Below are 25,396 nucleotides of genomic sequence, written 5' to 3' on the forward strand. Positions count from 1 at the left end.
GCAGCACAAGGATTAAAAATAATCAATGTTGATTGGGAGAGTGAAGTTCCATTTTAAATAAACATGCTAAAGTAATTTCAAAAGCTACTTGCAAACTAACCATTTAGACCATGTGCATACAATCCTTGTGTTTTAGTACACTCAGGAGGCAAAGGTGTAGTGTTCAGCCCTGGTGCCAGAAGCCTGTCAAAGTTTATGGCAGGTAGAAATGTGCCATAGCTGGATGCTGCACCGAGTGGTACTTGCATTTAAGGCACCATGTGTTCAGGGGCGTATGCCCAGAACAGTGTACTGCAGTACCATGTGATTTGGTGCAGCGTTTTCGAAAGTAGTGCATGCCGGGGTGATTTGCAGCCGATTCAAATGAAGTCTGCTAAAATCACACTGCAAATGAACACGCACCCAGTTACAGGTGCTGTGAGTGGTATGCAGTGTTGTGACCTAGGTGGTCAGGTCAGAGAGAGGGAGGCAAGGTGACCAGGTGGGTGGAAGGTGGGTTCTATGCCTATCCTTGAGGAGTAGGTGGGAGGGAAGACACTAATACAGACACCACAAGAGGGGGTTTAGGCAGGTACAGTGACCAGAAGTGTGAGGGTAGGGAAGCGTGGTGTTTTGGGAGGGGGTGGGAGTGAATAACAGGGCAGTGGCATTGTGAACAGGAGCAGGTGCGTGAAATTGGACAGCAGGAAGGTTGTGTTGATATATATTGTATGTGTATCATGAGGGGTTCTGGTAGTGGCTGGGGGAGACTGTAAATGGAGAGTATATTTTAGGCGCTCACAGGGGGTGCTAGTCCTTTTGCTGGCTGCAACTAAGAACGAATGGTCAGGTGGTGGTCAATTAAGGCACTGGCACATCGGAAAAATGAGAACTTGGATAACCTTAAAAAGGATTGGATGGAGGGTTCGTGTGCCTGTGATACAGAGTAGTGGTGATGGGCTAGTCTCGGTTCAGGGAGGGGAGAAGCAGGGGTGTAGATCCACAGTTCTTAAAGTGGATGGAGGGGGTTGGGCTGGTCGGCACTCTGGGCTGCTATCCGGGTGAGCGAAGCAGCTCTGTTTCAGGCATGAAAGAAAGGGGAAAAGCGCCTCTTGAGTGCAGTAAAACAGGTTTATTGAACAAAAAAGTTATGTCACATCTGTAAATTCATTGAAGTGCGCTGCGTGGTATAGTCCAATGGCTGGGAGCCTGCTCTGGTTCCGGTGCGGTCCGATCGTCTGGGAGAGGCCTGGGGGTAGACTCAGGTGACTTCCAGGTCGGATCGGCGGTGAAACTGCGGAAAGCTGGAGCGGCGGCCGGCAGCGTCTGACGTCACAGACAATGAGGGCTGTGTGGGCATATCCGGGCTTCACTACGCGTTTCAGAGCATGCGCAACATGCCGCTGTCGGGCATGCGCACTCCTTTATCAAGTCCTGGGGGAGACTGTGACCAGGGGGTAGGGTTGATGGCAGATAGGTGCTTTTATGGGGAGAAGGGTCTAGACGAGTGGCCCTATGATTGAGGGGGATGCAAGGTGGGCCTCCATCCCCCTTCCAAGCAGAACTCAGGTCAACGCATCACCTGGCAGATGGGAGGCACTGTGAAGAGGAATATTAAGGTGAATGGAAGGTCCGTGCTATGGCGAGGTGGGTGGCAGACACTATGACCATGGAGAGAATGAGGGGAGGGGTGAGGTTGGTGGCCCCAGCTCCAGGCAGATCTCAATACAACCCATGTGGAAGTACTTTTCAGTCTGTTCATTACTGGCCCCTGCTTTTGAAGCCCTGTCTGTAAACCTCCCTTGTCTTTGCTGATTGACAGCAACAGCAAACAGGTTAAATTTATTCCAGTTGCATCAGCTACTGTAGCACTCTAGCAAGAGTATGGATCCTATTAATGTGTAAATAAGTGTTTATTATCAGTGCAAGGCACACCTTTGCTCTGTGCACAGTTATAGGGCATATAACAAAACAATTTTTACCAAAGCATCAAGGAGTGTTATTCAGAAGGTTGGGTCAAAGCAAAGGCTACACACTCTACTCTTAAAAATAGTCCTTCCCTCCTACCTATCGCCTAACCTTTATAAAAAAAGATATGTGTACTTACCTATTTTTAATCTGGTTCAGACTGGTCACATGATTCCACAGCTCAAGCTCCATTGTGTCAGTGAGCCGCTGCAGGGGGGGAGGAGAGAGCGCCGACAATGGCTTGGCCAAGGGTAGAGGAACTTCACTAAAACAGACTTGTCAAACTCATATAAAACTCCTAAGGGCCAGTTCACACCATGACTCGCATAGGAATGCTGCGACGGAACCGTCCCACTCTCCACTTGAGATCTTCTATCAGTATACCACTTCCTCCAGTCTGAACATAAATATTAGAATTTATATTCATATTGCAACCAAGAACTAGACGGGACTCGTTTAGCTGCAAAACTGGAATTCTTTATTGAATAAGATTACAGGTGTTTTATACACTACGCAGTTAGGTGAGGCTGATCACATTATCATATGCAAACGCGACTGTATGCAGAAATATAATTATCATTATAAACATTAGGTTAATTAAACTAGCCACCTGGACAATCAGGGATCTCATTGCAGGTCAGACTTGCCAGTATCAAGCTCACAAAGTACAGTACACATTATTACAAAAGTGTAAACGCATCCCTCAATAGTTTTCTAGCAGACAATATGTGAGATAATTAGCACAAATAACATTGCAAACCATGATCTCACCCCACCTCAGACTAGTAGGCAACAGACTATAGCAGGAGAACTACTTACAATAAATACATTATGGCAGGGGACCCACCTGGTTTGTGCAGATTACTTTAACATCTACAGTAATTGCTGGTTTGAGGCATAATGGCCCTAAATGTGGATAGGGAACCTCCAGTTCCCAGAGTCTGTGTGTTTTGGGGAGACATGAACTTGAATCGGAGACAAGACCACTCCACTGATCCCTCAGGCATACACCTTCCAAACAGTATTGTTCCCTAAATGTCAGGGCCCATAATCAGTGGGTAAGAGGCTTGCTCCCAGTCCTCTCCAAAAGCCCCTGTCTCGGCTAGGCCTGTCACAAACCCTTTGTGCATTTCTATGCGATTCAAATGCGACCTGGGTGCCCATTAATTTGAATAAGCTGAAATTGTGTGGGACCGTGGCAAAAATAGTGAATGCACTACTTTTTAAAATGCAGCAGCCAGATTGCATGGTACTACTATACCATGCGAGCCAGCACAGACAAACGTACTACTATACCATGCGAGCCAGCGCAGACAAACGCACTTGTGTTTGGGGTGCCTTTAAGGTAGCATTGACACCCGCTGCAGATTGCAATTGCAGTACATTTTGAGCACAGTACAGGAAATATGCACAGAACGCAGGTTTCCCACACCACATTTACAATTAAAGCACATGTAAACCTTAGCTGAACAACCTTTAGTTTTCTCAAGCACTGTCCTTTAGCATTAAAAATAATTTGGAGGAATGTGCTTGAAAAAATAAAAAGCCAATGTATTTCCATCTTACCTCCTTGGGCCATGCCCATCTGCTCAGAACCTTACCTTCCTGAAAGTTAACCTCCCTGATATCTCATGCGCCCCCCCCCCCCCCAAAAAAAAACAAACAAAAAAAACATGCTGCAGTGCCAGCTGCTGCCTTGCCCAGGGTGTCAGACCCCTGGCCCTTCCAATGTGCTCACCCCCTGCTGCACTCTCCCGTTTGCCTCTGGACAGCGATACAGGATATCCCCACCTCACCCCTGTAGTAAAAGTGTCTCTTTCCCACCTACCTTGCCACAACACCTTCCTCCCTCCCATCTCATCTTTCCCCTTTCTGGGTACAGTTCTTCACACCTCCCCACAGCACCAATGCCAACATCCTACCCACCTCAAAGCCCCTCTTCAGTGCCTACTGCCCATCAGCCTAGAGCTTCCATGTTTTATTTTGGGTGTGGAATAGTTTTTTGCCATGTATAACATGTGCACAAGTTTTGCACAAGGATTTGTTGCACCGATACATGCCTTTTAAGGGTAGAAGGCATGTCCTAGGGGTGACATCCCTGATGGTTTTTAGCTTGCTGGGTGCAATTTTATTTTTCAGGTTGGGTGCCTTTCTATATGTGACTCTGGGTATGCTTGGAAGGACTGATTTGAGATGGGGGTCCTCCAAGAGTATAGGCCAGTGTTTGCGAAGGATTTGTGCCATTTTTTTGTGTTTGTAATGAAATTTGGTAGTGAAACGGATGGATTGATCAAATGTGTCTTGGGATTTGGCAGGAGGGGGTCTGTAAGCTACAAGTGATATGCTTGATCTACCAGGTGGGCCGGATAACCTTTGTCCAATAATTTGGCTTTCAGAAGAGGACTTTCAGCTACATAGTCGTCATGTCTGGTACAACTCCAGCGGTGACCCCAAGCCCCCACACGGACATCGGTAGGACCCACCTTGTCTACTATCGCTTACCTTGATGTAAGTTTTTATTATTGTTTGCCCATTAAAGCCACAGTCTTTACTCAGAGGCGCCTGTTTTCTCTCTTTGTTTCTGTGCAATGTGGGGAATGCTTGGGTAATTTTCCTTCTTCTTCCTGGAAAGTCTGACACAGCCGCTTGACCATAGATAAGGATCCGACTTGGAGGTGACTCCCATTGAAGTCTATGGGCACAAGTCGGATACAAGTTGCCTTGAAGTAGTACAGGAACACTCAGGAAGGTTTTACCCCCTTAATGACCGGAGCACTTTTTGCAATTTGGCACTGTGCTGCTTTAACTGGTAATTGCGCGGTCAAGAAACGCTATACCCAAACAAAATTAGCTTTCTTTTTTTACCCACAAATAGAGCTTTTTTTGGTTGTATTCACCACTGGGACTTATATTTTTTGCAACATTCTTATAAAAAGAAATCCAATAAACTTAGTTTTTGTCAAACATTTAGGCCAAAACGTATTCAGCCACGTTCCGGATAAAAAAAAAAAAATTCAAAAAAGCGTATTTTAATTGGTTTGTGCAAAAGTTATAGCATCTACAAACTATGGTACATTTTCTTGAATTTATGCAGCTTTTAGTTTGACTGTCTATCTCCTTTCTTGAGATGCTAAAATGGCCGGGCAGTACAACCCCTCCCCAATTACACCTTCTCCATCGTCCATTGACAGACGCAACTCTCATACTTCTTAGCCATTGGGTTATGCTGCCCCCTGCAGGAGTAGTACTAGGCAGTGAAAAAAAATTCACCATGCCCACAAGGCTGTCCCTATAGGCAGAAACCCACACACCCTGCTCCAGCAAAACAGTTTGTTTCTGCCTAGTGAAGGAGTAGGACCTAGGTTTCCTGCTCGGACTTCAGTCTCAGGTTTTTTTATTCTTTTCAGACTATTTTGTTTTATTTATCTTTACTCACTTGCTAGTTATTTTTTAGGGGGATGCTCCTGGTGATCTACAAGCAATGCCGGCTGAGGTTTCGCACTAAATATAGATCCTTAAGGTCTCCCGGCCTGGCCTAGAAGTGTGAGCAGGTTAAATAGTCCCACACTAGGCCTCGCCATGACAGAGCCACTTTTTGGATGGGGACATGCCTGCGAGTGGATGTCTCGCTGGAACACGACAACCTGGAATGCCCTGAGTTGCAGCATACCCCTTGGCTGGCAGCACCCCCACTCCTGGTGGGAGGTGGCCTTTCCAGAGTAGAGCCCACCCGGTCCATGGTAAATGCAGCCCCCCCCTTGTCCCCTAGTGGTCTAAGGGGGGGACGTGGGCCCTCTCCTGGCGATAATGGGACCTTGCTTCCTTAAAGATCCCCCCTGGCCTGTCAGGCTACCCGGCCCTGTGCCTTGCCCCCCTCTCCTGCCCCCTTGGGGGTGCTATTGTTTCGGCGCCTGGCACCTTGGGGGAGGGGGGTGAAAATGTTACCTTTTCCTGATGGGTCTGGTTGTTGATCCATTGTGTCATTCATATTGGGGGTCCCTGACCGCATGGCACCTGTGGGCGCCGCCATCTTTAGTGTGGGCAATAGAACTGTTTTTCCTATTGACTTTTATGGGGCAGCCATTTTCCCTGTGTTTCCCATAGACTTGTATTGGCAGCCATTTTTGTGTAGCCCTATGGAGCTACACAGACAGCGTGACCTTTCACATACCAGGCTGATGTAATTTCCTGTGACTCTCACTTTCCTGCTGCAGATCGATTCAGGAGGTTTTCTCTGAAGGTGGTACAGTACTGGGGTCTTTATGGACATATCCCTGCGCACTCTGCTATCTGTATATATTTAAGGGGGACTCCGCAGGTGCAGTGATAGGCGGGGACCGCGACCGCGATCGGCGCTCTTAAAGTGACAGTACTCCTTTTTTTCTGTGCATTACTATGGAGTCCCAGGTGGTGATTTCACCCTCAGACCCCCTTAGTGCGACTACCAGACCTTCTGGATCGCAGTCACAGGCCGCAATTTCAGCAGCACTGGAAAGCCTGGCGACCAAGGTCGATTTTGTAATGTAAAAGGTTACTAGCCACAAATGGTGGCTGCCTTCACCATCATTGGTGGGGGTCCTTTGATTCAGAGATGGATATGGTCACCACGGACGCCCCCCCTACCTGAAGGGTCACTGTCCTCGCAATCGGATGGTGATGAGGACCTGTCCTCTTCAGCTGCAGCGCGGGAAGGTGCCTTGGTGGAAGCCCTGATTGTTTCAGTAAGGGAAACTTTAAAAATGGCAGATGAGCCCATGCCGGCAGGGACACGGGTGTCTTTTCTGGACCCCGCAAGACCCAAAAATCAAGATTTTTCCTTGTCCTGAGAATTTTCACAATATTATTAATGACCAATGGCGGCGCATCAAGCACGTACTAGTAGTGCCTAAGCACTTTAAACGCCGTTATTCCTTTACGGAGACGGTTTCCAACTGTTGGACGGTACCGTCTAAGGTGGATCCTCCTATTTCCAAGTTGAACAAATCTACTATAGCGCCTGTGGAAGATTCCCCGTTTTTTCGGATCCGGTGGACAGGCGGGTGGAATCCCTTTCCCGCTATCTTCATGTGTTGGTTGGTTCTATCCTAAAACTGTTTTTTGTGTCTGGTTTCAGACGGTTACGGAATGGATGAAGGTTCTGAAAGGGAACTTGGATGGTGACATAAGTTCCATCAGCTCCTGGTGAACTATGGACCAGATGGCCCAGGCCATGGTGTTCCTGTGTGATGCGTCCTTGGATGCGGCTCCCCTGGTGGCCAGAGTGTCAGCTGTGGGGGATTTCCTTTAGAGGCATGGTGTGGCTGAAAAGCTGGTCAGCTGACTAGGCTTCCAAGAAGGCCTTAACAGATCTTCCTTTTCTGGGAGAGCGATTATTTGGCGACTCGCTGGATGAGTTGCTCAAAGGTCTGACTGGTGAGAAGAGTACTCTTCTTCCTCAATCCTCCAAAGGTAAAGCTCCCCATAAAAGGCGGGGACCTTCCTTCACCGCTCATAGACAATTTTTTCGTGCCTCCGGGGCGCAAGAAAAAGGTAAGCCGTTCAGAGCTTCTGGAGGGACTAAGAAGTCCTGGGGCAAACCCAAGACCAGTCAGTCCGGTTCTGCGGACAAGTACTCTTCAGCATGAAGGGGCGCCCTCACCCATTTCTGGGGTGGGGGGGGGGGGGCATCTGCGCTTCTTTCAGAAACCCTGGATTTCCTTCATTCACGACAAGTGGGTTCACAAACTGATTCGTTCTGGGTACAAGATCGAATTTCAGTCCCGGCCGTGGTCAGGTTCGAGTCAAATCTAGGCCTGTCTCCAGATTGTTTGAAGGATCTCCAGGAGGCTGTGCAGGATCTCCTTGCTGAAGGAGTGATTGTGCAGGTTCCTCCGCAGGAATGCTTTCAAGGTTTCTGTTCAAACCTGTTCACAGTGCCCAGAAAGGAGGGCAAGGTGCATCCAATCCTGGATCTCAAGGCTCTGAACCACTTTGTGTGGATGCAGAAGTTTCCAATGGAGTCTATTCGGTTGGTGGTGGCATCTTTGAAATCAGGGATTTTCTGGCGTCATCTTCGATATCAAAGATGACGTCATCCTTATCCGACCATCAACCAAGCCTCGCTTTAGTTACCATACCGAGCCTGCTTCTTGTTTCCAGCTCCGCCGTACTTGCCGGCCACGGCGAGGGGATCTCGGCTCCAGCGAGATGGATGCTTAGGACTGGATGACCATTCTTCATCACTTTCCTACATCGAAACTTTTCCTATGGGTTTCCTTGACATGAGCATATGCTTGCAGATGTAAGTGCATCATTTTATCTATTAAACGTATCACAAAAGTCTACACTTAGAGGCGCCTCTGCCTTTCTTTGATATCAAAGATGCGCATTTGCACGTCCCCATCTTCGAGTGACACCAGCGATTCCTCTGCTTTGTGGTGGCAGAGGAGCATTTTCAGTTTGTGGCGTTACCCTTTGGTCTCGCTTCCACTCCCAGAGTTTTTACCAAGGTCCTGGCCCCGGTGCTGGCCTTATTACGTCAGAGAGGGATTGCGATCTTGGGATATCTGGACGATCTCCTGCTACGAGCAGGTTCTCACTCAGATCTGTTGGGTGACCTCTCAATTACGGTTCATACCCTCGAGGAATTCGGGTGGACGATCCATTTAAAAAATCTGCTCCGACTCCTTCCGTACGGGTTACTTTTCTGGGGCTGACTCTAGACTCCGCCTTGGCAAAGGTCTTTCTTCCATTGGAAAAACTTCAGAAGTTGCAAAGGGCGATCAGGTTGCTGTTGGAAACCGATCAGTCCTCCCTACGAACTTGCATGAGAGCCCTGTGTCTGATGGTATCGACCTTTGAGGCAGTCCCGTTTGCTCAGTCTCACTCGAGGCCTCTGCAAAAAGATTCTGGACTCGAGGCCTCTGCAAAAAGATTCTGGCAAAATGGAACAGGGATCCATGGTCGTTGGACCACAAGATCCGTTTGAGCCATCTCACTATGTCGGCTCTATCCTGGTGGATCCAGTCGCCAGAATCACTTCTCCTGCCTGTGTTAACATTACACAAGCAGAAGACATGATGCCATTGGCCAGAACCGATCACCAGATCCAGGCCAAAAATCATTGGCCTGCATCTGGTGACTGGTTTTGAGCCGAATCAGACCACATCGGGATCGCAGATCTACGTGATTTTGCACAGCCGAGCCGCCCTGCTGCATTAAATCTGTGTGGGGCGGTCGGCAAGTGGTTAAATTGTGCAAGGCCATGATAATTTACTGATGTTTATACTCAGGATCTTGTTGGCAAAAGATCCTGAGTAAAATGTTCCTTAAAGTTGCATTAATGTGCAAATGTGTATACATGCGTAAAATTCTTCCTCCAGTTGCCAGAGTTTCACTATATACGCACGTTTACATGCATACAAGCATTAATTACTGCACTCAGTCATTACATTTTCCATTTTTATTTTAGGACTATGTACTCATTGCTGCTGATCTTTATGCAGCTGAGCATGTTGTTTCATAAACAACAATGCACCTGTGTTTAGATCAGTAAAAAACATGGCTTTTTTTTTTTTACCTCCCATGTGCAACAGGTCTAACACATCTTTTAGCTCATAGAGCTATATTTAATGTCAGACTTCATGTATATTTGTGACACAGATATGCCACAGCCGACGCCCGATAAGATCAGTCAATTTCGCTGCCCACGTTAAGGCCCCTTTCACACATACGGTCCGTTCAGTTAATCAGTTCAGTCACGTCAAAATGTATCAGGTTTCCATCCATTTTTCATCAGTTTTTCATCCATTTTTCATCAGTTTTTCATCCATTTTTCATCAGTTTTTCATCCGTTTTTCGTCAGTTGTCATCCGTTTTTCGTCAGTTGTCATCCGTTTTTCGTCAGTTGTCATCCGTTTTTCGTCAGTTGTCATCCGTTTTTCGTCAGTTGTCATCCGTTTTTCGTCAGTTGTCATCCGTTTTTCGTCAGTTGTCATCCGTTTTTCGTCAGTTTTTCATCAGTTGTCATCCGTTTTTCGTCCGATCCGTTTTTTTGACTGATGAAAAATAGGGCATTCATCCGTTCAAAAAAACGGACATTGACGGAAGCGGATGAAAACTTATGTTAACTGATGATCATCCATTGTCATCAGTTTTTACATAGAGATACATTGATGTCCGTTTTTCATCCGTCAACGGATGGTTGAAAAACGGACAAACGGACAGCATGTGTGAAAGGGGCCTAAGACCTAAAGATCTAGATCTCCTGAATGCTCCATTCACACCACAAGAGATAGAAAAGGTTTTAAAATCCCTACCCAATGGTAAGGCCCCAGGACCAGACAGTTACTCATCAGAATATTACAAAACCTTTCACCAACTGTTAGTTCCACATCTATTGAAAGTTTTTGACTGCCGCCACCAAACGTTCTGCATTTCCTCCAGAAATGCTGCTAGCTGCTATAGTTACCCTGCATAAACCAGGGAAAGCCCCCACCATTCCACAAAATTTTAGGCCTATTTCATTATTAAATGTCAACATTAAAATATACGCCAAGTTGATAGCTAACAGACTAAAATCCTACCTTTTTTGATCCACCAAGACAAAGTAGGCTTTATATCAGGACGTCCGGCACCCGATGCAACTAGACGCATGATCAATCTCATCCATTTGACCAGGAAGACGAAAAGGCCTTCTCTGCTTCTCGCTTTGGATGCAGAGAAGGCCTTTGACAGGGTTCATTGGGGATACCTGCTTCGGGTGTTCGAGAAATTCGGTTTTCAGGGCCCTATATGCTCAGCCATACTGGCACTTTATTCCTCCCCCTCTGCACATGTGCCATGTGAGGCAATGTTTTCTTCTCCCTTTAAAATCACAAACAGTGGACAGCCTTGGCGTGTACTATCACCCCTGATATTCAACCTTCTCATGGAACCTTTAGCAGAAAAGATCAGATCAAACCCAAAGATACAGGGAATTATGTCTAAAGGTGTACAACACAAAAAAACATTATTTGCAGATGACATGATACTTACCATGACGGACCCCCTCCAGTCACTCTCAGCTGCACAGGATCTCCTACAACAATTCAACGCTGTCTCGTACTATGAAATAAATGCCTCCAAATCCCAAATCTTGGAAGCTGGGATTGATGAGGACACAAAAAGACTCTTGACTAAACATTTCCCATTTCAATGGGCCTCTGAATCGATCACTTCTTTGGGTATTACGCTCACTCCTGACACATCTGATCTCTTCCATACCAATTTCTGGCCCCTAGTAGCAGAAATTAACTCAGAAACCACTAGATTGAGGAAATTCTGTCATGGTATGGACAATTTGGCTGCTGTAAAAATGTTATTCTTACCCAGATTTTATACTATTTTCGAACGTTACAGATCCAAAACCCAAATCTTTCTTCTCAAAAATGCGATCCCTTATCTCAGACTTTATTTGGGCCAGCAAAAAAACTAGAATACACAGTAAATTACTGATGAAAAACAAAACAAGCCAGGGGCATGGGACTTCCTATTATAAAAGACTATTATCTAGCTTCTATCCTAGACCAACTTAGATGCTGGCTCCTCCCCACGCATTCCAAACCCTTGCCCAACCTTGAAACAGTTTTCCCAAACACTTTACAGAATCTGCTTCTAATAAGCCCTAAATTGAGGGGAAATTATTTTCAAACCCACCCGACCATCTCTCCAGCTACAGTGCTTTGTGAAAGTATTCGGCCCCCTTGAAGTTTGACCTTTTGCCACATTTCAGGCTTCAAACAAAGATATAAAACTGTAATTTTTTTGTGAAGAATCAACAAGTGGGACACAATCATGAAGTGGAATGAAATTTATTGGATATTTCAAACTTTAACAAATAAAAAACTGAAAAATTGGGCGTGCAAAAATTATTCAGCCCCCTTAAGTTAATACTTTGTAGTGCCACCTTTTGCTGTGATTACAGATGTAAGTCGCTTGGGGTATGTCTCTATCAGTTTTGCACATCGAGAGACAAACTTTTGCCCAGTCCTCCTTGCAAAACAGCTCGAGCTCAGTGAGGTTGGATTTGTGAACAGCAGTTTTCAGTTCTTTCCACAGATTCTCGATTGGATTCAGGTCTGGACTTTGACTTGGCCATTCTAACCCCTGGATATGTTTATTTGTGAACCATTCCATTGTAGATTTTGCTTTAGGTTTTGGATCATTGTCTTGTTGGAAGACAAATCTCTGTCCCAGTCTCAGGTCTTTTGCAGACTCCATCAGGTTTTCTTCCAGAATCGTCCTGTATTTGGCTCCATCCATCTTCCCATCAATTTTAACCATCTTCCCTGTCCCTGCTGAAGAAAAGCAGACCCAAACCATGATGTTGCCACCACCATGTTTGACAGTGGGGATGGTGTATTCAGGGTGATGAGCTGTGTTGCTTTTACGCCAAACAACGTTTTGCATTGTTGCCAAAAAGTTCGATTTTGGTTTCATCTGACCAGAGCACCTTCTTCCACATGTTTGGTGTGTCTCCCAGGTGGCTTGTGGCAAACTTTAAACGACACTTTTTATGGATATCTTTAAGAAATGGCTTTCTTCTTGCCACTCTTCCATAAAGGCCAGATTTGTGCAGTATACGACTGAATGTTGTCCTATGGACAGAGTCTCCCACCTCAGCTGTAGATCTCTGCAGTTCATCCAGAGTGATCATGGGCATCTTGGCTGCATCGCTAATCAGTCTTCTCCTTGTAAGAGCTGAAAGCTTAGAGGGACAGCCAGGTCTTCGTAGATTTGCAGTGGTCTTGATACTCCTTCCATTTCAATATTATCGCTTGCACAGTGCTCCTTGGGATGTTTAAAGCTTGGGAAATCTTTTTGTATCCAAATCCGGCTTTAAACTTTTCCACATCAGTATCTCGGACCTGCCTGGTGTGTTCCTTGTTCTTCATGATGCTCTCTGCGCTTTAAACAGACCTCTGAGACTATCACAGTGCAGGTGCATTTATACGGAGACTTGATTACACACAGGTGGATTCTATTTATCATCAGTCATTTAGGTCAACATTGGATCATTCAGAGATCCTCACTGAACTTCTGGAGAGAGTTTGCTGCACTGAAAGTAAAGGGGCTGAATAATTTTGCATGCCCAATTTTTCAGTTTTTTATATTTGTTAAAGTTTGAAATATCCAATAAATTTCGTTCCACTTCATGATTGTGTCCCACTTTTTGATTCTTCACAAAAAATTACAGTTTTATATCTTTATGTTTGAAGCCTGAAATGTGGCAAAAAGTCGCAAAGTTCAAGGGGGCCGAATACTTTCGCAAGGCACTGTATAACAGCTTGGAAAGTGCTGACATCTCAAATCGCAGGACTCCAAATATTGTGTAATAGTGCAGATCCCCCTAGATTCTCTGAAATTCCTTACGAAGGACGTGTCCTTCCGGGGAATAGACCAACCGAGGTATAACTACTACATCAGACTTAACCACGACATAAGGAATCATTCCCTTTGCTACTCTGACAAATCTTTTGCCACAGAAAAGAAATGTTCACTTACCTGAGAATTAAGCATGTATTACAATCTACTCAAATTACTCATGTTCTCCTACCAGCCCCTGCCTGGAATTTCTGGAATATGGAACATACCAATAATAAAGGTATTTCACTATTTTATAATTTATTGTAGGCCAAAACAAAAGTTCACCAAGATCCCTCAAATGCTCAAGGGGGAGAGAGACCTCAATGTCCCTATCTCAGAGGATCAATGGGTAAAAGCTATCAAGAGTAACTTTCAGTACACCAGATGCTCTAACTATTGGGAAACAGCCCAAAAGTTACGCCTAACCGGATAGCCACATTTTCCAAAAAACGCACTAACACTTGTTGGGAGGTGCGACAGCCAGGTAGGCATGATAATACACATGACATGGTCCTGTCCCCACTTACAAATCTTTTGGTCAGCAGTTTTTAGGTTGATAGCCAAAGTTACGGGCAATCTCATAAAAAAAAAAAAAAAAACCCAGCTCTAGCTTTTCTAAGTGTTGGGGCAGACAAATCCACCCCTCCATCAGACCAATCTCAATGCTGATTCTTTTTGCAGCTAGAGCAACAAGAATGAAAAAAAGGGCAGTCGGACGAGGTTCCTGAACTTGAGGAGGTAATCAGACAGACCAAGGAGGTCTATGCCTACAAATGATTGCCTTCAAAGATGGCTCTGCTGCAAAAATTACCCTCAAGAGATGTTCCACAAGGTACACTTCTGTCTTCTTTATATGAACAGATACTCTTTCCATAATCCTTTCTAGTATTGTTTAATCTAAAACCCTGTCTAGTATATGTGATATCCATCCAAGTGACACTTCAATACTTAACTTGCCATGTTGGCATTACTTTGAGGTTTTTATAAACCAGCTTGTATAGGTTTGTTGAATGTTTTACTGTACTTTTCTTGTGAACACCCAATATAAAAACTTTGAAAAAAAGAAAAAAAAACAAAAAACTTAAAAGCAGTGAAAACAAAAATAGTCCATCATAGGAATAGTTCATTATACATCCACCACAAAAGTGCAAGGTGCAGATAATTCCTCTTGATGCATCTTAGGAATGCAACCACCACTGATGGAACAGGTAGATCAAAGGCTTACCAGATGTAGTGGACCCAAGTAAGTATATACTTTTTGGGTCATTCAGGCATACAAAGGAAACACATATCCCTGTGGTGTGGCAGATATTGCAAATCCTTTAAAAGATGATACTTCAATCCATATCTTATCATCCACAGATTAAGAGGAGGATAACCACAGGTAACTATAGCAAGAAATTCTCCCACGAGGCACTCAAGGAAATTAAAAACTCACAGTGTGTACCCTTAAAAGCCATTTAATAATAAAGGAAAAACACACTTACAAGAAATCTGATAAAGCGCTTGTACAAAGAAACCTTCCAGCATTTGCAGTAGACGCGACGCATTTTGCCCAAGTAAAAATCATCTGGGGTGTCCCACTCTAAGTGCTGTTGATTAATATACCTTTCAGAGGGTGAACCACCCAATTAGACGCGCGTGCTGGGTCTCTCTGCCAGGAACTGGTACACTTCCTGTTTCGGTAAAGATGGCCACGAGGCGTGCATTCCAAGCCTCGTTTTGAATACACTGACTTGTTATTAACTCAGTCATGCTTGCCAAGCCTCGATGTAAACCTCGGCTCAGAACCACACACAGGAAGTGCAGACCAAGCCTCGTGTTCAACATCACTCAGGGAACCAAGCCTTGTTTACAAAACCGCAGCGGGCCAGCTTAGACATATCTAATGACACAATTCTTTTTCAGCAGGTCTGAAGAAATTGCATAGACCCGTTATGAATTTAGAAAAGATCTCCAACGAGGGAGATAATTTACCACAACTAGAATGCTTAATTAAATATCATTTAATCAGATTAAAACGATAAATAAATTAGAAAAAAAGTATGTGAGCAAGATTATATAAACTTACTTTTGCATATATGTAAATAAAATTCATCCATTGTGGGGTTGACACCCGAAAGGCATTCACATATAAACATAACTAAAAACACATTACAAAAAAAAAAATATATATATATATATATATATATATATATATATATATATATATATATATATATATATATATATATGTATAAAAGACAAATACATACATAACCCTAAATATGAAAACAAAATAAAATCAAGCATGAATTGAATTGCCCGAACCAAATCCAAGGCAAGCACAGCAATTTTTTCCTTCGGATGTTTAGGCCTGGGACACAGAAGGCAACACTATGTCTTCATTCTAATGAAAGTCAGAGACCACCTTAGGAAGAAATAACGGACAGGGGCAAAGCACCACCTTATCCTTGTGAATCACCAAATAAGGTGAGCGACAGGATAACGCCGCCAGTTCCAACACCCTGCTTGCAGAAGTGCAGATCCTCCCTGAGAGGAAGCGTCCAAAGAATGTCAGCGGCCAACCGCACTAGATCAGCATACCAAGCCCAGCGAGGCCAGTCCGGTGCCACTAGGATGTCCGGAATCCCTTCCGCTTTGATCCTAGGTGGGAGTCTGGGCCCCACGGGGTCCACCAGCACATCTGTGACATCTGCCAGAGGATCCCTTGACCGAGCCACAAATCTCTGCACCTTTCTGTTGAGCCGAGATGCCAACAGATCCACCTCGGGGGTGCCCCACTGGAGACACAGTTGATAAAACACCTCCGGATGAAGGTACCACTTCCCTTGGTCCAACGCCTGCCGACTGAGGTAGTTCGCCTGCCAACTTTCCACCCCAGTAATGTGTACGGCGGAGAGGGCTGGAATGAACCATTCTGCCCACCTTAGAATGCCGGCTACCTCCAGAGCCGCCAGGGCACTTCTTGTGCCCCATTGGTGATTGGCATAGGCCCTGGCCGTGGCATTGTCTGATTGAATGAGCACTGGGCATCCCTGAAGATGATCTATGCAATGATCCAGACAGTCTGATCCCTCAGAGCTCCAAGACATTGATCGGTAGTCTGGACTCTTCCAGTAGAAATCATATATCAAAAAAGGTTGCGCTAAATACCGTGACAAAAATTATTGAAATAAATCATTGGTAAATAAATATCAATATCTATTCGTGAAAATCAAAATAGAAAAAGTCCATATTATTGTGCATAAAAATAGTGACAATGTTCAATAGTGCTATTCTACAGTGAGAAGAGGACAATTGTGAGTCACCAAAAATTAAATGGTTCCTTACCAAAAAGAGGTGACCATATATAGGTCATCAGCGCTTAGGTTACATCACCAACAGTCTCTCTGGATTGGGAGGTAAACTTATGCCCAGTACACACGATCTGAAAATCGGGCGACGTTCCATCCGTTTTTTTTTCGGATTCTAGCAGCTCTCAATAATATTCGCTAAACGGGAGAGGTTACTCACGATACGAATTTTCTCGGACGATAATTCTTAGCTTCGGGTATGCGTAACCACGCTGTAGCGTGTGAGAGGAAATGATGTAATGTGCGTGTGACCCCTCTAACCACGCCTTGAGTGCCTTCGTGACGAGCTGTTCAGATTGTTCGTGTGTTGCCGCGTTATTTCACTCGTTCCCTCGCACGTTCTGTCTGATACCTGCAAAGATGGAGGATACCAGCCTTCCAGTTGCTATGCTAGGCGTTCTGGCTATCCAGAACGTTCTCAAGCAAAAACAACAGAGAAGACGAAGATCGTGGAGTAAGGAATGGCTCCTCAACCGTTCTAAGTACTCACACATGCATCTCATCCGTGAGATTCAGGAGAACAATCCGGATGATTTCCGCAATTATTTAAGAATGGATGATGACTGCTTCCAGCATCTCCTGTCATCTGTCACTCCCCGGATACAGAAGCAGGACACAAACATGCGTGAGTCAATCAGTGCAGAACAAAGGCTGATAGCCACCCTGCGGTATCTGGCAACAGGAAGAAGCTTGCAGGACTTAAAATTCACAACTGGAATATCCCCGCAGGCCCTTGGAAAGATCATTCCTGAGACCTGCAAGGCGCTGATTACTGCTCTACAGAAGGAATACATAAAGGTAATTTTTCTAATTACTCTCAGATATTACCAATACCAACTGCAATTTTCTAAAATAATAGTTGTTAACCGTTTTCTGTCGGCAGCACACAGATTTATATATTTTTTTATTTGTTTTTACAGTTCCCCGAGAACACAGAGGAATGGTTGGAGGTGGCCAAAAACTTTAATGAAATGTGGAACTTCCCAAACTGTGGAGGTGCGATAGATGGGAAGCATGTACGCATTACCCCACCTGCCAACTCCGGATCTTATTACTATAATTACAAGGGATTCTTTAGTATTATCATGATGGCAGTTGTGAACGCTAACTACGAATTCCTATACTTAGATATAGGTACAAATGGGCGCTACTCAGATGGCAGTGTTATTGAGCAAACCGAGTTCTATAAGCGCCTCCAGAACGAGGCACTGAATTTACCAACAAATGCTCAGAATGTGGAAGGTCTCAATTTCGTTTTCATAGCGGACGATGCGTTTGCATTAGGAGAACATTTGATGAAACCTTTCCCCATGCGTGGCTTGACCACAGAGCAGAGGATCTACAACTATAGGCTGTCACGTGCACGCAGGGTTGTAGAAAATGCGTTTGGAATACTGGCCAACAGATTCCGCATTTTTCAAACTGCCATTAACTTGGCAATGTATAAAGTGGATACTGTTGTTTTGGCATGTTGTGTCCTTCATAACTACCTCCGCCGCCATGTACAGGGGTATGCTGCATCAGCACCAGATCGGGAAGGTGATAGATCTGGAATATCCAACCGCGAGGAAGGGCAGGAGTGCCTTGCTGGACTGACTTCTGTGGACCGAGTGCCTTCCAGGCTACCAACCCAAAGTGCTCGGCAAAGCAGGCTGGATTACCTGGCATATTTCAATGGAATCAGTGCAGTGAGCTGGCAGAATGACATGTAGAATGCTATACTGTATGTGTCAGAAAACATCTTTGCTACATGGTCCATTTAAGTTTGTACAGCTGTTATGTTATCATATGTGATCTTGTACTTGCCTGTTTTGAATCAATTTCTTGCATGTTGAAAAATAAAAGGGTGAAAGAAACTGCTCAAGTGTCTTTTCCATAGTGGGTACTTATGAGAAGTGACATTTGCATATACCACATTTCAATGACAAAGGTGTTTTATTGAATCATTGCATTTTTGAACCACTTTTATTCAAAAACTTTTTTTAAAGAATAAAGGTTACATACATTATGTTCTTGCTCTGATTCTTTTCCAAAAAAAAAAAATTTAAATAACATTATTCAAAAAAGTCAACATTGCACTATTTAGGTGTGGCTGTCTATAGCATACTGCACTGTCAGGAGGTACACGATTGATGTCATATGCTTCGATTCATAGAATTGTGTTACAGCCATCTAGTTTAGTTTGATCAAACATTATCATTAATACACAGGACATGATATGGTCCCAAATGTAAATAACACACTTGTGCATTGGGAGTGTAGGCCACAGACGGTGCAATTGTGTCTATCCTACAAAATGAAAAATCGTATGAATGCACAATCCTCACAGACCGTTGCATCGTTGTGTTCTACTGGAGGGAGGAGCGGGAATGCCATTCCTGCCACCGGGAGAACAAACAGGTATTATTGATAGAAGCTCTCTCCGCTGGCAATAGTTTAAATGAAAAAAACTGACAGGCTGGTTGTACCCAAGCTCATCAATTGACCAACTTGCGTGCAATCAGACTACCCATAAATGATTTTACGATTGTTTGGTCTCTGCTGAACAGAGATAAAATGTAAACACACAATGTCCAGCTAAATGTAGACTGGAAAAAAAGTCTGTCAAGGTAGGCAAATGGTGCTCAGGCAAGACCCCGTTCACACTGGGGCGACCTGTGAGGTGACCTGGTCGCCTCACAGGTCGCCTTCCATAGAGAAGCTGCGGACCCGTTCTAATAGGAGCGACAAAAGTTGCTCCGTCAGGGTCCGGAGCTTCTTTGGGGAGACCCGGAGCGACCGGCATAGACTTCAATGATATGAAGTCTGTGCCGGCCGCCCCGAGGTTCGTGGCGCTCGCACCGCGGAGGTCGCCTGGGGAAGTCGGATAGCCCCAGTGTGAACGGGGTCTCATTACAGTTGCACCTGCAAACCTTCCACCGACCTACCCAAAAAAAAATATAACAAAAAGAACATATTTTCTGATGAAAAGTCAATCTCCATTGTTCGATATTTATATGTGCACAACATAAGAATCAACCACATATGGAGGGCAGTATTGCAAGGAGACCTTGTGCCTCTTCAACATTATTATTTGAAATAACAACATTATAACCTTAATGTTTTTGCACAACTTAAACATGAATTTAAAACTATATCATGTAAACTTTTAACTCCTCCCACCCCCCTTCAAGCTCCTATGTCGGCTGCCTTGTATGCCTACAATTTTGCAAAAATATCAATCGTATTTTGCAGTAAACACAATATAGAATTAGTTGCTTCCTGAATCAGGTGAACTTGATTGCAGCAGTGAAGCAAATCAGCAGACAGACGGGCAATAGTTGTTTGATTCAAACTGTGCTCTGTGTAGAAAGTAATACTAATTAATGGCCATAATATGCTTGATAGAACATAACAAACAGAAACAAGACATGATCATGTGACTTACGGGAGGATGATGCAGGCTCTGCAATGTCCACATGTGTTGGCTTCATGACATCTGTACCCACAATCTCCAAAGTGTCTTCATACAGGTTATCCATTTTGCTGTCATAACTGGTCCTTTCTTGAACCTCCATATGCTCTTCTGGTGTAGCATCTGCATTTCTAAATATAAGTTAATATGACAATATTACAATATCATCCATGTGAATACATTGTGGTTGTATAGGTACAGTTTAATAAAAAAATAATTAAAATACCAACCTTTAACACAAGACTCTGGCGTGCTTGGATCTACCATCGTTATGCCACTGTCCACATCGGTGTGGTCACCTGTTGATTTTGCATAGCTGGAATCACCCTCATGTAGTCTTCTTTTCTTGTGTTTTTTCTCTTTAAGAAATAAAACATAGGTTTAGCATTTTTCTAATGTGAATAAAAATATGTGGATATATGCTAGGGTACCTACTTTTAGTTTTGCAAATATTCACTTCTGTCTGCTTGTCATCATTTTCACATGTCTGGTTAGGATTGCTTCTTTTTTGCCTCTCCCTCTGTTTGGCTTTATCTTTATTTCCTGTAAGAATAAAAAAAAAAAAAAATTTAGAGGTCATACATGTATAGACACAATACAGCATTTGCTGCAATACAGTTTTTTAACATTAGATCCTACTAAAATGTATACTCACGTTTTTGGATAGTGAGATGGATTTGATCCAAATGATCACGTTCACGTAGTTTTAAATCGGACCATCTCTTCCTAACTTGATCCTTTGATCTCTCTACTCCATGCTTCTTTCTAAGGTATTCCAAAACTTTGTCCAAAATGGCATCTTTCCTGCTGTTGGGCCTCTCATATAATTGGAGCTTACAGTCATAATCATGCTTCTCCAGCAGATACACAAGATCGATCATCTCATCTCTGGACATAGCTGTTGCCTTTATCTTCCTCCCATATGTCCCTTTGCCCTTTGGTCTGGGCCCTTCTTCGTTCTCCTCTGCCATTTCGTGCACCTGCTGCCTTCCTACAGTGTCGCAGACAGATAATACGCACACAGAAATCGCTGCGTGAGTCAAAAAAGGAGGCGGAGCAACGTGCGTGCACATGCTCACTACCGTACACGGCAGACCCGAACGATCTACCCTGATTGATCTGCTACATTATCGATCTGAACCTCGAACGAAGTAAGTGAACCTTTTTCATATGCTAATATTTCATATTGTATGTTGCCACACTGGCGTTGCTACTGCAGCTAGTAGACCTCAACGTCCGAAGTAACGGAATTTTTCATATGCAAATCTTTCATATTGTATGTTGTCACACTGGCGTTGCTACTGCAGCTAGTAGACCTCAACGTCCGAAGTAACGGAATTTTTCATATGCAAATCTTTCATATTGTATGTTGTCACACTGGCGTTGCTACTGCAGCTAGTAGACCTCAACGTCCGAAGTAACGGAATTTTTCATATGCAAATCTTTCATATTGTATGTTGCCACACTGGCGTTGCTACTGCAGCTAGTAGGCCTCAACGTCCGAAGTAACGGAATTTTTCATATGCAAATCTTTCATATTGTATGTTGCCACACTGGCGTTGCTACTGCAGCTAGTAGGCCTCAACGTCCGAAGTAACGGAATTTTTCATATGCAAATCTTTCATATTGTATGTTGCCACACTGGCGTTGCTACTGCAGCTAGTAGGCCTCAACGTCCGAAGTAACGGAATTTTTCATATGCAAATCTTTCATATTGTATGTTGCCACACTGGCGTTGCTACTGCAGCTAGTAGGCCTCACGAATTATCTTTGTCTATTGGTCAGGATTTCTATACACTGGTTTATGTTTAATGCTTCACCATAAGTTTGCATTGTTTGCATTGTACTTCAGTATCCGCCAACATGCTGTCTGAACAATTTAAATTTTATTTTGCAGCTACAATGACAGACAAGTTCACGAATCCTGAATTTCTGCAAAGATTCATCGAGATGTACAGGCAAATGCCTTGCCTTTGGCAAGTGAAGTCCAAGGACTATTCTGACCGAAATAAAAGGAATGACGCCCTCAATAAATTGGCAGAACTTTGCAAAGAAGTTTGCCCTAATCCAAACCCACTATATGTGCGTAATAAAATCTCCAATTTAAGAACTGTCTTTAAAAAGGAGCTAAATAAAGTTCGGGCATCCCAGAAGTCAGGAGCAGGAGCTTCTGACGTGTACGTTCCACGGCTGTGGTATTACGAAAGTCTTATGTTCTTGACCGAACAAGTGGATGCTCGAGCTTCCCTTTGCACCCTTTCCAACCCTTCCCCAGCCTCTGTAGAGTCGCCTACATCGGACGTTGAGTTTGATATTTCACAGGACATTCCACCCTCTCAGGTAAGTGATGGATAGTTTGGTAGTTTTGCCTTGTATGACATGCCTTTTTCAGAGGAGTATTTTTGAAATAGTTTACTTACATTTTATGGCCTGCATAATTTTTTAGGTACAAAGATGGGAATATTTGGGGTATTTAATGTTCTGATAATGGTCTTCTTTTATAATTATAGGAACCTGAGGATTTAATCCCTACGACTCCATTAGCACCACCAACATTGAAGCGAAAAACAAGGGGTCGCCTGGAGGATGCCACATCATTTTTTTTAACCAAAGCGACGTCAGCTCTACAAAAAAAGCAGGATGACCATGATGGCTTTGGGATCATAACCGCAAACAAATTGCGGAAAATGACTGATGAACAACGTAATTTGGCAGAGAGCTTGTTGCTTCAGGTTCTACAAAGGGGTGTTAGTGGTACATTGGGTGTCAAAACACATTTGGCAGACGATCCGGTCTCTACACCTCCACCACAGCCATTGCAACCATGTTCTCCAAGCATGCCATCCCATCCAATGCCATCCCATCCCATGCCATCCCATCCCATCCCATCAGCCGCCAACAAGTTGGCAATACCCATCTTTGGAAAGCCAACATTCCACCTGGTCGCAAGACTACACTTTTACACCATTGTAATTATTTCTGATTTATTTCAATGAGTTCTGTTTTATTGCACTTTACTAATGCACATTGTTTGGTTATACAGTAATGCTTTGTTAAATTTTTATTCAATATTAAATACATTTTTTCGTTAATAAAAATGTCTGCTTCTTTTGAATAAAATTTATAATATTCAGTACTGACACACCATAGAACATACAACATCATTAACATCTTTAACATAGAGGAATCCACTATATATATATATATATATATATATATATATATATATATATATATATATTCGTAGGTATATGTGTGTGTGTATGTATATATATATATATATATATATATATATATACACACACATACACACACACATATACAAATACACATACAATATACATATATATACATACACATACACGCATATATATATATATATATATATATATATATACATACATATACATATACACACACACATACATATATGTATATATACATATACCAACATAGGCATATATATATATATATATATGTATAATATAAACTAAGATATAGTGTATATATATATATATATATATATATATACACACTCAAAACTACATATATATATATATATATATATATATATATATAGACATATACACATTCAAAGAAAAGAAAACTTCCTATTTCTCTTCTTTCTGTGGTTTACTTCCGGGTCGTTCTTTCGTTTCCGCTCATGCGCTGTCTACTGCTCACCATTTTTTTCGGACGAACAACATACTGATAATACGATTATCGTACGATGTGTTATAATACGATCAAAATTTTTATGCTTGCACGACCGGATAATATCGGGCGTACTGTCGTGATCGCCTCTCGTAAGCTGTGTACTAACGATCAGATTATCGTCCGATCTTTTCGCAAGCGTTTTTTTTCGCCAGATTTTCGGATCGTGTGTACGGGGCATTAGGGTTCCAGGCGGTATCCAAACCCCACGTCCAACTTCTCTAGCTACAGATGTTGCTCACTATGAAAGACAACAATCCTCCATAATGTAAAATCTTAACTTACTTGATTTAAAAAATATAGATTGCACTTACAAACATCAAATGGCAGATCGCAATAAAAACAAAGACAGCTGGCTGACTCCACATCGTCCGACCTTTCAGGATAGCACGCGGTGACGTCAGCAAGTCAAGACCCGACCAGTTTCATCACAGATGTCGTTGTCCTGGGGTAGAGGCAGCGTGCTGACTCACTGCAAATTAAACCATACAACATAACCAAGCCTCGGTTTGAACTTCCAGCCATTTCTCACAGAATGCCAAATTGAGTGTGGGAAAACAATGCCATTCTTTCACCAAACCAGGTTAGAGTAACGACAGGAAGGATAAATAAAAAACTTAAAAAGTTAATATGGCATTTTGTTCATTTTGGTCTTTGATTCCTTTTGAGTATGGGAAAACATTGCCATTACTTCACCAAACCAGATTAAAGTGACAATACAAAAAGTTAAATTTACTTAAATTAATAATCACTGTCGAAGACCAAAGGGAACCCCCTAAAATCCAAATAGGATATATTGACATAAAATTGTATTATATCAACACCTATATAAAAAAAAAAAAAGGGGAATAAACCATACATTGAGAGTTGTAAATATAATGTTAATAATTAAATATCTCACAAACTCTTGAAGGCATATGGCCCACTGGAAGGTCAAAACCAGTTCACAATGGAGCAAAAAAAAAAAAAAAATTCACTAAGATACCCGTATGGCAAATTTGCACACATCCTGTCTAAAAGTCAAAGAACACCACCTTCCCCACTAAGACACCCTATGAATTGTCACGTCAATATTCAATCCATAGGGAGCATAGGATTTAATTATGTAAATCCAAGCCATTTCTAGCCTAGAAATACCCCTAATAAGGGAACCTCCTCTCCAATGAGGCTGAAATGCATCAATCCCTACAAAGATAGTGTTCCTAGGGTCTTGATTATGTGCCAATAGATAGAGACAGAATGTTGTCCAAAACCCTTTCTGATGTTGCCAATATGTTGATTTAAGCGAACCTGCAGGGGACGTTTAGTGCAGCCAACATACTCAAAGCCACAGGGGCACTGCAATAAATACACTACCCCTGTGCTTGAACATGTGATGAAAGGTTTAATTCGATGTTTCAGACCTGTAACCGTGGAGATGAACTCCATACTTCTCCTTGAGTTACAGCCATTAAGTGAACAAACCTGACATCTTTTGCACGGATAATAACCAGTAAGGTTATGAAAGAAACTGGGCCTATTAATGGGAGGGTCTAAAACA

The 25,396-nt window shown here is 43.2% G+C and overlaps 2 protein-coding genes across 2 annotated transcripts in view; one reads left to right on the forward strand and one right to left on the reverse strand.

The window, feature by feature from the left end:
- LOC309552348 (non-selective voltage-gated ion channel VDAC1) overlaps positions 1–25,396 on the reverse strand; it is a 714,079-nt gene that overhangs the window by 517,310 nt on the left and 171,373 nt on the right. The window lies entirely within an intron of this gene.
- On the forward strand, positions 17,049–18,400 carry LOC309552670 (putative nuclease HARBI1; the record flags this gene model as incomplete). Its single annotated transcript, XM_082253602.1, has 2 exons — positions 17,049–17,486; positions 17,609–18,400. 2 exons carry the CDS (start codon positions 17,049–17,051, stop codon positions 18,398–18,400), a joined length of 1,230 nt encoding a protein of 409 aa, XP_082109728.1.

This window comes from Pelophylax lessonae (assembly GCF_965119305.1).
Source record: "Pelophylax lessonae genome assembly, chromosome: 4".
In the NCBI taxonomy this organism is placed as follows: domain Eukaryota; kingdom Metazoa; phylum Chordata; class Amphibia; order Anura; family Ranidae; genus Pelophylax; species Pelophylax lessonae.